The following is a 13,250-nucleotide window of genomic DNA, read 5'->3' as shown; positions in this document are numbered from 1 at the left end:
CCTATCAAATCTATTGCAGGACAACTTTCTGAGATGCCAAGAAAATTCTTTTTCTTCTATTTGTATAGTAACCCGGGACCTGGCTGTGAAGCAATGACCCACTCAACTTGAGCAATTTGCCAAGTCTAACAAAGGCGTGGAAAGGTGCTGAGAAAGGGGACAGTGTAATGCCTATTTTGTAAACACAGTGAAGCCTCAAAAAGAGAGCTTGAAGCCTTGTGGGAACCATAATGGCCTGTGGTCTAGAGCAATCCAGCCCCAAATGAGCCTACAGGAAATAGATAGCTTGCACCCATCCCCTCTGCCCTTTTCCATCACCTGCTACCCATTTCCTTACTGGCCTGGCCTGACTAGAGGCCAGAGGAGGGGAGCCACTGCACTGATGCAAACAGAGCCCAGGGCTAGGCAGAGACAGCAGAGTCAGAGGAGATGGAACAAAACACAACCCACTCCGGTCTGGAGCGCATGCAACCGTAGGAATCCACTCTCAGGCCAGATCCTTAGAATTTCTCTCCTCTAAATGGGACTTGAGCAAACTTTTGCATCCCCTGAGGCCAGGAGATGGAGAGACCAGCTAAGAAAACAAGAGATGACTCACCCAAAATGTCTCCATAGACTTAAAATATCTCCCATATCTTAGAAAGAAAGAGCTTATGTGTGTGCGCATGTGCACACATATGAATATCAGTACTTAGAAAGCCAAATCCTTAAAATGATTACATAGTCTGAACGTAGGCTAGAAACCGAATAGACAAATGATCCAGATGGAAACTCACACCGCTGCCATCTGATCTATGGGAAGCCCCTGCCACAGAGCAGGGACATGTTGCTTTCAATAAACACTTAAAAAAAAATAAAACAAAACTCCACATAAGAATTCTATTCCAGATATATCATAGGTGAAAATGGTAAAATATCTAAAGCAAAATACAGAAAATATTCTCAAGACCTTGTGTTAGGTAAAGATTTCTTGAATACAACATAAAAGAAAAAATTGACTATAAAATTTAAAACGTCCCTCACTATAAGTAGGATTTAAAAGCCATGTTGTAAAACAAGAGAGGACACTACAATACCTACAGACAGCAGTTGGCTGGAGTAACTCCCACAAATCCAGAAGGAAAAGCAGGAAAAGACTTGAATGGCAGTTCCTGAAAGAAGTGCTAATATGCAAAGAGAATACTAGATCCTCAGCTCTGGGGGAGGAAAGGAAACTAACGGGATGCTGTTCCATTCCCAATAGACGGGCTAGCCTGTGCGAAAGGGCAGCAACTTCACCTCTGATGTTCTGCTGTGAGTATGGCCGGTTACCATAATTTCAGAAAAGTGGCTTGTAGTGTCTACTAACTATGTCACACCCTGTGACCCATATCTACTCTTCCCAACAGGTACGTTCATGGGCAACAGATACTGTAATGTTATTGACAACCGCCCCTAAATGACAGCAGTCAAACACCCATCAACAGGACAATGAATACATCCAATAGAATACTATATAACTAGAAACACTAAGCTGCTACACCCAACAGTGTGAATTAACTTCCCAGATACAATGAGGCATCAAAGCAGCTGAATAAAAAATGGTACCATGTGATCTTATACATGTAAGGCTCAAAGGCCTTCCATGCCAATCCCTGTCTGTGCGGACTGAAGTCAGGATGGCGGTCACTCCTGAGCACAGAGCACTGGCTAAGCTGGTGCCAGAGGCAAGCTTCTAAGGCAATGGGAGATGGTTGTGTTAGCGTGCAATTTTAAATGTTTATAACTGTATACATTATGTTATACTTCTTACTATAGGTATGCTATATTAATAAAAAAGCATTATAGAAATAAACTTATATAGAAAGGCGATATCTTTCTTTATACCTATATGCAATATATATATATATGTAAAATGTCAAACTAACAAATCTGGAGAGGAATAGGACAGAATGATCAGTCCCTACCCCTTACTATACGGACTGCTTTTCCTCCTGTGGACATCTAGCCATGTGGCGTCAGTCTAGGCTACATAGTGGGATCACAGTGTATTTAAATAACCAAGTGGGTCAGTGGGTTAATAATAAGATATATTTTCAGTCGGGTGTGATAGCACACATCTTTAATCCCAGCACTCAGAGGTAAAGTCAGACAGAGCTCTGTGAGCTTGAGGCCATTCTAATCTCCTAAGCGAGTTCCAAGACAGTCAGCTCTACACAGAGAAAGCCTATCTCAAACAAACAAAAGAAACTGTTTTTTATTTTATGGGTATGAATGTTTGCCCTCCCACATATATAAACATAAATGCATATATAAATGTGTATACACACACATACAAACATACATACATACGTACATACATACATATGTGCATGTGTGTGTACAACATGCATGCCTGGTGACCAAGGAGACCAGAAGAACTTTGGATCCCCTGGAATTGGAGAGACAAGAGGGCTGAGTCACCATAGGTGCTACGACCAAACCCAGGTCCTCTGCAAGAACAGGAAGTGCTTTCAACCTGAGTCATGCCTCCGGCTAGTCCTGGGATCTGACTCGGTTTTCACCTTGTTTTGTTTCGGTTTTGATATTTACTTACTGGCTTTAGAATTTTTTCATACAATATATATTGATCATTCATCCCTGTCCCCCAACTCCTCCTCAGTCCTTCCTACCTTCCCACCCACTTAACTGCTGGTTCTTTGTCACTCAAAGCCAGGAGAGCTTAACTCTACACAAAAAACTACAAGCAACTAAGGACTGCTGAGAATCAAGGAACAATCTTAACCAGGGAAGAGCACACCATTTGGTTATCCAATCCCAAGTGGTCAGTCCTGAAACCATAAATATAAGTAACATTACACAGGCTGAGCAGGTTATATGTAGAATATATGTAACAATTTATCAATATATATACAAACCTATAAACAAATGTAAAAACAATTGAAACAATATATATATACACACAAACATATAAACATATGTAACAACAATTAATGAAACAAAAAGGACACAAGAACAAGGAGGAGCACATTGAAGAGTTTGAAATGGGGAAGAGAGGGAGAAAATCACATTATTATAATTTCAAAAGAAGAAATTCTGAATCTTTTGTTTTTTTCCCCACACATTTACTGCCTACACTCATACTAGAGAGTGTTAGACAGACTTAGACCTGATAAGTCAACACGGATCCTGGTGCCCATGACCCAGATATGTGTATTTACTGTCCAGCTGAGCTTCCAAAAAAAATTCAGTTAATTCACAACCTCACATGAACTCAGACTGCCGGAACTGGGAAAGGCTCTTACAGCCAATTTTATACTTTTATCTGAAGTCTAACAGTCATGCATTGCTTTAAAATAGGGTTTATTCAGAAATGCATCAGGAAGCATTGTACCCCCCAGCCCCTGCCCCCGCAGCATTGTATGATAATCTAACTAAAATGAATTAGATACCACTAGTGTGATGTAGTCTCACATGACGGTTTGTTGATATGCAAACAGCATGGCAGGAGCAGCAATGTCCAGTCCTGCAGTGTGGGGACACTGTCTCCGACACAGGTGACTTTGGAGCTGTAGTCTATTTACTACTGAAGCCGTGAGACCCTGTGATTAACCCTAATGTGTGCTGACACATTTGCACCTTTACATCTGTAACTGTAGCTAGTCCTAGTCCATGCCTCCTTAAGGGAAGAGACCTTGTTTCAGCCCTAACAGAAGGTCCACCTACTGTGTGGGTGCCGTTATCATGGTGTCTGTTTTACAGCTCTTCTTGTGTGGCCTTTCTGCGGAGGTTCAAACACCACTTCGGTAGTGTGTCATCTGGGTTTGCCTGGGTATTAGATCTCTCTTCCCTTCAGGGAAGGAATGAGTCTGGGTATTTTTTGGTTTTTGTTTGTTTGTTTTTGTTTTAGGACCTTAAAGCTAACACCTTGGGGAAGAGTGTTACAGGTGTAGCCAACAGTGATAGAGGACCAGCACGCCTTCTTCACTTGGAGGCAGACACCGATGTGGTTATCTTAGAAACATCTACGGCAGAATGAGGAGACACTCCTTTCGGCTCTCAAGTGTCATCACCTTCCCAGCAGCCCTCAGGCCCTCCATCTTGAATGTCCAGTCTGCACATGAAGAGGTGCACACTTAGGTTCTAAGAGGACTAAGCATCTCTCCTTCAACAGTTGAGCTGAGCACTCCCGTCTAACACTCTGGAAGGTGTCCCCATCACACGCACTTGACCAAGCCCTTGATGTGTCAGAGAACAACACCTACAGCCAGGCCAGTGGCTCGGCGAGCCCCGCCCTCGCCTGTCTCCTCACTCATCTCTTCTGCTTATATTCACTGGCCGCAGCTCTAAGTGACGTGCACACTCAGAGTCTCTTCTAATGACTCTGGCCTCCTTAAGGAGTCAGAAGATGCTTGCTCTCGGTACCTCTCGCTTTGGCACCTTCCTTTGCTCTCCAGGGGTTCCAGAGAGTACTCATATTTGAAAAGGGAGGCTCTAGACATCCTCACAGCTTCAGTGCATAGGAAAAGTCTGCACTACATGCTCTACACAGGAAATGTTGGGTGGGGGTAGAGAGAAAGGGCAGAGGACTGTGGTCTCTGTGGAGGGTAGTCCAGTATCCCAGTTCCATCTACCAGGGTTTACTGAGGAAATCAGTAATTGGAAATCTGTGGCTGGGGCACAGAGAGAGACAGAGAAGGATATCTAGCATATCTCCTTAGTTTTCTAAGGTAACTGGCTCATGCATCTGTGGGTGCCACAAAGCTAAGTCACGTCTAAGCAGCGGGCTTGAAATGCAGGTGCAAGTGTGTATTCTGGTCTTCAGTTCTCCCCAAGTAACATCAGCTTGGCTCTTCAAGGCCTCTGAATGATCAGGAGGGCCATGCTCATGACCCGGGGTCATCTACTTGACTCAGTCAGCTGAGTGCAAACATTGGCCCCCTAAAAACACCATCAGAGCAATAGCTGGATCTATGTTTGATGAAAGAGCTTAGCCATTTGGGTGTGAAATTTACACCACAACTTCTGATCTGCCCGAGTCCTGCTGCTGGGTAAACAGCTACACATTCCTCGGAACTCATTTCTGCTCCAAAGCACTCTCCAGGCCTGGAAAGGGTTCTGCCTCTTAGGAAAAGGTTAGCCTCGAAGGAGAAATTAAAGCTCTTGTGACCAGTGAAGAACTGGCCTCTAATTACACTATACACCAAACGTTCTCTTCCCCCAAGGGCTAAGGCTACCCCACTGAGGTCCCAGAAACTGCTTCTCCACAGAGGTGAGTAAGCTCTTGGTCTCATGTCAAATGCACCAGTGCGCATGCTTCAGCTAAGAGCCACTATGGCGGGCAGCCTGATTGAAGCGTCGGTATGGTCTCCTTCTGAGAGCAATGCACACCAGGAACACAAATACTGTCACTTCCCCAGAGTCACCAATCCCCTCTCACAGTCAACAAACAATAGACTGAATTATTCTTGCTGGACAAGACACACTGATCTGGGCCACCTCCACCAAATCAAGGCACACTAAACGGACTTCCAAGATAATGGAGTGATTTGAGTCCACACATCTGGAAGTCACGAATATATTTTCTGAAAAAAAAATGCTAGAAAAGAAAGTACTATGGAAGAGTAACTTAAAAGTAAAGAAACCATGCTACAGTCTAGAAAAAAAAAAACAATCGACACAATGTTTTCATTTGGCTTTCTGAGTGTCTGGAGGACCTGTTACTCTCTGACACACAGGCGGCAATGGCTGCCTCTGTACTGGCAGAGTGCTGGGCACTCAGAGAGCTAAAGGGAGAAGCTTGATCAGATAAGAGCCCATCAGGGAGGATTTTCCCTGTGAATCCAGTACTAAACCTAGAATCCTAACAGGCTGGCTGGGCTCTTTCCATGGTGTCTTTAGACACCTGTGGACTCTGTTGAGTTTCTAAAACTTCAAAGCACATGCTGGGATTAATTCAGCACACCAGTGCATTTCATCCCAACTAAACTATGCCCCTCCGCTGTGTCCTTGGGAGGACCATGGAAATGATGCTGCCCACGGTTCTGCAACAAGAACAAAGTGATCATTGGTTATCTGGGACTCGGGACCTAGCCGGCAGCTTTGGGGCTCAAAGTGCTTAATCTTATTATTCTTTTTAGCTTTATATATTGGTTATGTATATGAGCACTCTATCTGCACATACACCTGTGTGCCAAAAGAGGCCATCAGATCCCATTTCAGATGGTTGTGAGCTACCATGTGGTTGCTGGGAATTGAACTCAGGACCTCTGGAGAAACAGCCAGTACTCTTAACCACTGAGCCATCTCTCCAGCCCAGTATTTAATCCTATTCACTCTCAGACACCATGTCTAATCTAATGTCCAGACCCATGCCTGCTGTATAATAGGCTTCAGAGCACATAGTTAACAATAAAGCAGATAGAAGGCCTACGGACAAATCTACTATCCCTAAAAAATCAATTAACATGTGGATGGAGAGAAAGGAACAAACTATGACATATTTCAGACTAGAAGGCAAACTAGATCCAAACCCAGGCCAGTTTCTAGGGGCAGCGATGACACAGCTCCCTTGGACTGTCCACCGTGACTGTGAGGCTCGCCTGCTTCACCGATCAGCAAGCACCTACTGACCACTGTGCACGTCCCGTGCTGGAGAGCCGATGCCAACAGCAAATGCACTCCGCTCTCATGCACCTCAGGGTCTGATAAAAGAAGCAGACCAATATGTTTCACCTAGAAATATATTTGATATTGCATTTTATTTCCTGGAATCCTAAATTTCCCGTAGCATTTCTTTATCCATTAGCTTCAGAAGTGAAATTCGATTTCATTCGAACAGTCTTTTATATTACAACACTGCTCCTTCTTTCCAGTCTACTCTTATCCACTACTATCTTTCCAGCCCTCAATATTGCCAGCGTAGTAAGGAGACCTTGGAGCTAGTGGTAGCCTCCTCTGTACCAGCCCTGAGCAACTCACATCATCCTCCCATAAGTCCTTGGAAGGAGATACGCCATCTCTAAGAGAGATCTGAGGCTCAGAGAGAAGGAAGGAGGAGCGGCTCAGTGGCCAGGAAACAAAGGTGTCACTTTGCGACAGTGCCACTGCCTCAAGCTTGCACCAAATCAAGGAGGTCGTTTAGGAGGAAGCAAAGGACCCCACTCCAGTTTAAGGGATAGATTAGTTCTACAACACTGCAGCACAGTTGTTTAGACAGCCCACAACCGAAGAATCCTATGTCCTGTTGAGACTCAGAAAATGTCTACGATGTGTGATGCAGTTTAAACAGCTGTAGCAATTTCCCATACAGAGCGCCCATCGCCATTTGAAATGACTTCCTTGGGCATTACCATACAACATCCTCCCAGGACTAAAGCAGAGGAGCACTGGGAACCCCACTAACACCCAAGGCAGGAGAGGTGCACAGAGACAGACCAGCAGCTGCTTGGCACTGAATGTAATAATGGTAGGAGAATCCACCCCAGCACATCTGCCTGGGCTCCGCACAATGAGCATCAACGATGCTCAGACCATCCAAGTCCACAGTATCCCAAGCTTATGTAGCCAACACCAAAAAAGCACAGCTGAGAAGATGGAGTCCGGGAACTGAACAAATAAGACTGAAGAGGTCAGCTGTGGGCAGCGGGGCAAGGTAGGTAAAAAGGAATGTGTTAAGAAAGACAAGGAAGACAGGTGTGGTGGTGCAAGCCCTTACTCCCAGCACTCGGGAAACTGAGGCAGGCAGATCTCTATGAGTTCAAGGCCAGCCTTGTCTACAAAAAATCCAGGACATCCAGGGATGATTACACTGAATAAACCCTGTCTTGAAAAACTTTAAAAAGGTGGCAGGGGTGGTAAGGAAGGTAAGACCCCGCCCACACATGCGAAGATTGCTCTAGCTCTTTCATGCTTGCACCAGCTAATATTTAGAGGCAGGGTATGTTGACTCCGGCCTTTCCAACAGTGAGAATGTGGTCATCCTCTACCCTTTCCTCCACACACACCCCATGCCTACCACCCTCAGGGTTAATGCATTGCATTCCTATCCTACATCATGCATGCCTTTACCCTTCCTTTATCTAAGTTTCTGATTGTTTCCAGGAACAACTTTGTAATGGATTTCAAATTCCAAATACTGGAGTTAAAAGTGGTTATCAATGCTGAGATATACGTGTGTGAAATCCTACGGAGCTAAAGGAGAGGCTTCGAGTCCACAAAGCACAACAGTGGCTGCACCAACGAGCTGGGTGTTTCGCTTCGCTCTGTTTTGCATCACTATTCTTCTGACAGGAGCATCCCTGACCACCACTGAAAACACAATCCTAGTTACCTTGCTAAATAACACCTCAAGTTTACAGGTCATCTGATAGATGCAATGTAATAATTATCGGCCATTTTGGCCACTGCCCCCAAGCCATTCACACCCACACTCTATTTCCTAGCTCAGAGCATGGGTTCTGAGAACCCCACACGCACCTCTGTCCAAACATCAGCGTGGACTTGGTCTCGGCCTCATTGAAGACTGAAGGAGAACAGCAGATGACAATGGTGGTCCTACAGTTCCCACCCAGGGAGTCCTGGAGAATCCGAGTCATCTTGCTGTCCCGGTATGGCACATGCGTTTTCTATTTAAGAAGAGAAGGAGCATTGGCTTTGACAGCCCATTCAAAGAAAAACTACAGAAGCAAGCTGGCCAAACTTAGAAACATGTGGGATGAGGATCTGCAGCCAGGACTTTGGACCTTGCCAAAGACTGTCCATGCTGTGACCCATGTCATAGGAAGTTAGCGTCACCATTCATACTTCCTAGTGGAGTGGAGCTCCCAGCAACAGACACTCCAGCCAGAAATACCTCTTCCGAAGAGGAAAATAAATGAGCGTCTGGGAATGTGTGACAATCCATCCCAATAAGAATACACAAATCCCAAAGGCTGCTTCCCATAATACTGTGTAATAGATGGTGACAGGATTACTTACTGTCCCTTCTGCCAAGGCAGAGATCACATTTCCGAGAGCAGACAAAGACTTGTTGATATTTTTAGCTTCATCAAGAACAGCTCCCTCGGCACCCGTTTTGCTGACCTACCAAGGGACAGAAAAGGCAGTGAGGACCGTGTGAGCGCAGAGCAGAAAATCTGCGCGCACAGAGGGGCAGCAGGCCGGCCCTGCAGGAGAGCAGGGAGTGAAGGTGAGGAAGAACCACCCCACGCAGCCGTCCCCGGAGCCGGAAGCTGGCGCTCTGAGCTCTCCCACTGTCATTTTCCTCTCAATTGGGTTTTAGTGAAATGGCTGAAATGCGTAAGCGGGAGAACTGTAGATACTTCCCTGGGGGACATCCATCCAGGAAAAGCAGGCTCCTGGAGTGCTGTCACCACAGTGAGCGGGTCCTGGGGGACTAAACACAGCCTCCCAGTTACATGGGGTCTGGTGCGGCACGGTGAGGAAAATATGTATGAGCCCAAATTTCAGGCAAAAGACTGAGGAGTGGGAATGGGTGTCTGACTTGGTTCCTTCTCTACTTTTTTTCTGTAACATGGAGGGAGACAGTGGGGAGCAAAGAGAGGGAAGAAAGAGAGTCTAAAATGCAAAGGCTTGGGGAGACACGAAGAGACAAGGACATATGTGCTATACTATAAATGTATAAATTTGATTTTTCTTCTATGGCCCACTATACACGGTGCCTCCTCTACTGCAGTAGTACAGATAATTTCACATTTTCAGCATTTAATCTAGATAGAGAGGTTTACAAATGCCGCCAATTTTTTTAAAGGAAAGGAAAGGGTTTAGTAAGATTTATTCTGGCTGTCTGAATAAAAGCAGGGTGAACAGCTGCTCTCTAAGAAAGAGAAAAAATAGAAGGAGGGAAAAATAACTTTAAACTGAACAATGGATGGATTCAAATATATATAAAGGAGATCCCTGCACCTCCCAACAACAGAGGGGAGTGTTGTCCAGGAGCGAGGTTCTGAAAAGTCCAGGCTTCTGCCCCAAAACTATGGAGGGCAGCCTGCTTGCAGACAGAACATCATGGGGTAATGGGCCACAAAAATCAGCAGCCTATTACAGGCATTTTCAGATGCATTCTAATTTGAGCATCTTAACTCTATGAAATATTCAAAGCAGGCACCATCCACCACCTTCTTTGGCAGACAAGGACAGTGAACCCCAGAGATACCACTCTGGCACCCTAAGAGAAGGATGACCCTTTGGGGTGATGGGATCGGAAGCCCAGAGCTCTGTTCTCAAGACAGTACATTCATACGGACTCATCCTGGGAAAAGGAAAAAAAAATATGAAGAAAAAACCAAGCAGGGACGCTTGAAACCCCTCATAAGTACCCTTAACAAGTAGCAGCAACGGCCAGTGGGAGGCAGTTGTCAGGTGTACTTCAGCCCTAAATAACTCATCGTTACATGGCTCTCTGTAGCCTGCACCCAGCATGGCGGTCCAGTCAGTGGCCAGTATAGAGCCATGGACAGTGTGCTCCCTTCATCCTGATGCATGGCTGAGAATTGTGGCCAGCCCACAGACAGAACACTTGAGATGCACGCAGACAAGTAAGAGGACAATTCAAAAACCATGACTTACAGGGACGTTTGTAGCCATAATTAGGGTTCAGGAACTTAGCAGTGTGAGGCAGTAAGTGGCAACCACCTGTACAGCTAGGGAGACTGACAGAGCTTCAGGGCCTGCCCTGATGAGGACAACCAGCTGATGTCACTGATGATGGCAGAAATAGGAATTGTGCGTGTGTGCTGGCTCTATGATGCTGGCTACAGGGGTTGTGCCCCACCAGAGTATGGCTAAGGGAACATCCCTGGGTGCTTAGGAAAGGGGGTGGTGTGGGAAGGGTAGTGATTCTGGATGTGGTCTTAGCCAGTGCCTGGGAGCACAGAACAGAGCACAGGTGTAGAAAGAGGATCACAACAAACCAAAGAAGGCTTCCCAACCCAGAGGACCCAAGGCCACTCGTGAGCTCTGTTACTTCAATTCCACTGCCACTGGATAGGAACACTGGCAGAGACCAGGTCAAAGTGCAGAAGCAGGCCAACCATGTATGTCCCAGGGGCAGAGCCCTCCCCAGTCTACTACTTGTAATCGATACGACAGATGGCTCCTTCCATCCTAAGGATGCCCATCCCAACGTTGGGCAGCTGCCTTGCCAGGCTATGTCATATTAACACTTGCTTAAAGCCACAGGCTACAAAGCATAAATAAATCTGAGCCTCTGACATGAACTGGGGACTCAGCCCACAGGACAAAATGAGAAGGCAAAGAAACCTGATGGTACCACTCCTCGACATTTTAAACCTCTTTAAAATCAGTAAGTAAAAGGCACAAAACTTATGCCACTGTACACGTGAGCAAATAACAGAGGGAAGTTATAGATAATATAAAAACCAAAATTACCTTTTCACTCCCGGCCAAATCAACCAAATACAGCTTCCCGCTGAGTTTTTTTTCAGTCTCCACATTCTCTTGCTTAATGTTTATCAGGAAGATACTGTGACTCCGAGAGCTGTGTTCGTTCATGTCTGAAAAGGAAAATGGTTTACTGCTCCGCAGAGAGCATGACAGCAAAGGGAGGAAAGCTCTAGTCTTTAAAACACAGCCAATCATGTCGCCACAGTACAGCTCTCTGCAGTCAGCGAAGCCAATTTTGGGATGTATCTGAGGCCACTGTTTCTTTTAAAAGGAAACAAAGCAAAACATAAAACAAGAAACAAAAATCCCACTCATTGTAGAGAGGACAGTTTTACAATGCCTTCAAATAACAAAGGAATTATCCTAACATTCTTGGGTTCTATAAGAGAGCAGGCTGAGCAAGCCAGGGGAAGCAAGCCAGTAAGTAACATCCCTCCATGGCCTCTGCATCAGCTCCTGCTTCCCGACCTGCTTGAGTTCCAGTCATGACTTCCTTTAGTGATGAACTGCAACATGGAAGTGTAAGCTCAATAAACCCTTTCCTCCCCAACTTGCTTCTTGGTCATGATATTTGTGCAGGAATAGAAACCCTAAGATAGACTACTTAATTTGAAAATTAAAACTGGAGCTGGGGAGAGGGCACAACCCTCTGCAAAGGTCCCTGAGTCCAGGACTCAGCTGGGGAAGGGGGAGAATTGTGAAGACACATGGTGAGATGTTGCCCACAATGCAAGTGGACTTAGCAACAGAGCCCTGTTAAATATACTCACCACTCTGAAATAGAAACCAGAGCTGGAAAGATGATTCAATGGGAAAAGATTCTGCTATCAGCCCTGACATCCGAGTTCAATTCCCAAGCCCCACATGTTAGAGGAAAAGTTTCGGGAGTGGGCTCTCCCTAGCTTCCATGTGCACATCTATATAGTGCGCGCGCACACACACACACACACACAAATAATGTAGAAAAACCCTGACAGAATGATAAGGACACTAGTAACACTGGAGATTCCTCAGCTCTGAAGCTGGCAGCCAGTTCTGGTACACTGTGAATAATTCGTGACTGACAGCTTAAGAAACACATCGAGAAAGTTTTGTTGCGTATATGCGAGTTTCGGGCAGAACAGCCACGAAGCAGTGTTTCCTACACTGTGAGCAAGCCTAGGTCAGCTCTGAAAACTGCCGCATACATGAGCATCATTTCATAAGCTGTGGGGTAAAGAAGAGGCTTAGAATTCTGAGTCGTGGAACTGGAGCCCATCCACACAGGAGCCTTAGACCAGCTCTTAGAAGGTCTTAGACCACTCCTCAACTACTGCTTGAATCTCTTCCATGGCAGCAGGCTTCACCTGGGGCAGCTGCCAGGCTTGGAGAGTCCTGACTGTTGGTCAAGCCTGAGTGCCTAGCCTGTAGCACATCGCATCTTCTTCAACATCAGAGCCCAGAACGTCAACGAACTGCACTGCCCACGCATCCTCTCCTGCTTCTTTTTTTCTCTTCTGAACTTGAAATGCGTAGTTCCTTCAGCTCTGTGTGAACTTACGCTCCGTTGTCCACATCCCTCTGAAAAGGATGGCGCCAGTCTCTTCAAGGAGCCTCCGCACCTCTGATACACACGTGCAGCAACCTGGGATGTGACGCCTGGGCACAAGCTGCCTGGCACCTTGGCTCATGAGTGTGCCTGCTGGGAGCACGTGCTGCAGGGACTCCTCGGAACCTGCCCAGTCTCCTCTGAGGCTCTCTGCATTATTCTCCCTCCACAGAGGTAGAACTCCAACTGTTTTTCCTTGTGTTGGGCATGAAATCATTAGCTTGGGTTTTCTTTCTAAGGCTTTTATCAAAAACCA

The 13,250-nt window shown here is 45.9% G+C and overlaps 1 protein-coding gene and 1 long non-coding RNA gene across 2 annotated transcripts in view; one reads left to right on the top strand and one right to left on the bottom strand.

Moving 5' to 3' along the window:
• Window positions 1-11,937, top strand: part of LOC127685353 (uncharacterized) — a 32,376-nt gene extending 20,439 nt beyond the window's left edge. The window contains exons 3-4 of the long non-coding RNA XR_007977851.1: window positions 3,890-5,251; window positions 8,083-11,937. This is a non-coding gene — a long non-coding RNA (uncharacterized LOC127685353). The remainder of the gene's footprint in view (window positions 1-3,889; window positions 5,252-8,082) is intronic.
• The window catches only part of Kif5c (kinesin family member 5C), a 157,721-nt gene that overhangs the window by 68,983 nt on the left and 75,488 nt on the right, over window positions 1-13,250 (bottom strand). Inside the window, exons 9-11 of the mRNA XM_052182458.1 lie at window positions 11,392-11,516; window positions 8,959-9,063; window positions 8,458-8,606 (exon numbers count right to left, since the gene is read on the bottom strand). Of these exons, the coding sequence (XP_052038418.1) occupies window positions 8,458-8,606; window positions 8,959-9,063; window positions 11,392-11,516 (379 nt within the window). The remainder of the gene's footprint in view (window positions 1-8,457; window positions 8,607-8,958; window positions 9,064-11,391; window positions 11,517-13,250) is intronic.

This window comes from Apodemus sylvaticus, chromosome 5 (genome assembly GCF_947179515.1).
Source record: "Apodemus sylvaticus chromosome 5, mApoSyl1.1, whole genome shotgun sequence".
In the NCBI taxonomy this organism is placed as follows: Eukaryota; Metazoa; Chordata; class Mammalia; order Rodentia; family Muridae; genus Apodemus; species Apodemus sylvaticus.
Note: the sequence above shows the minus strand (reverse complement) of the source record. Positions and strands in the feature narration are given on the sequence as shown.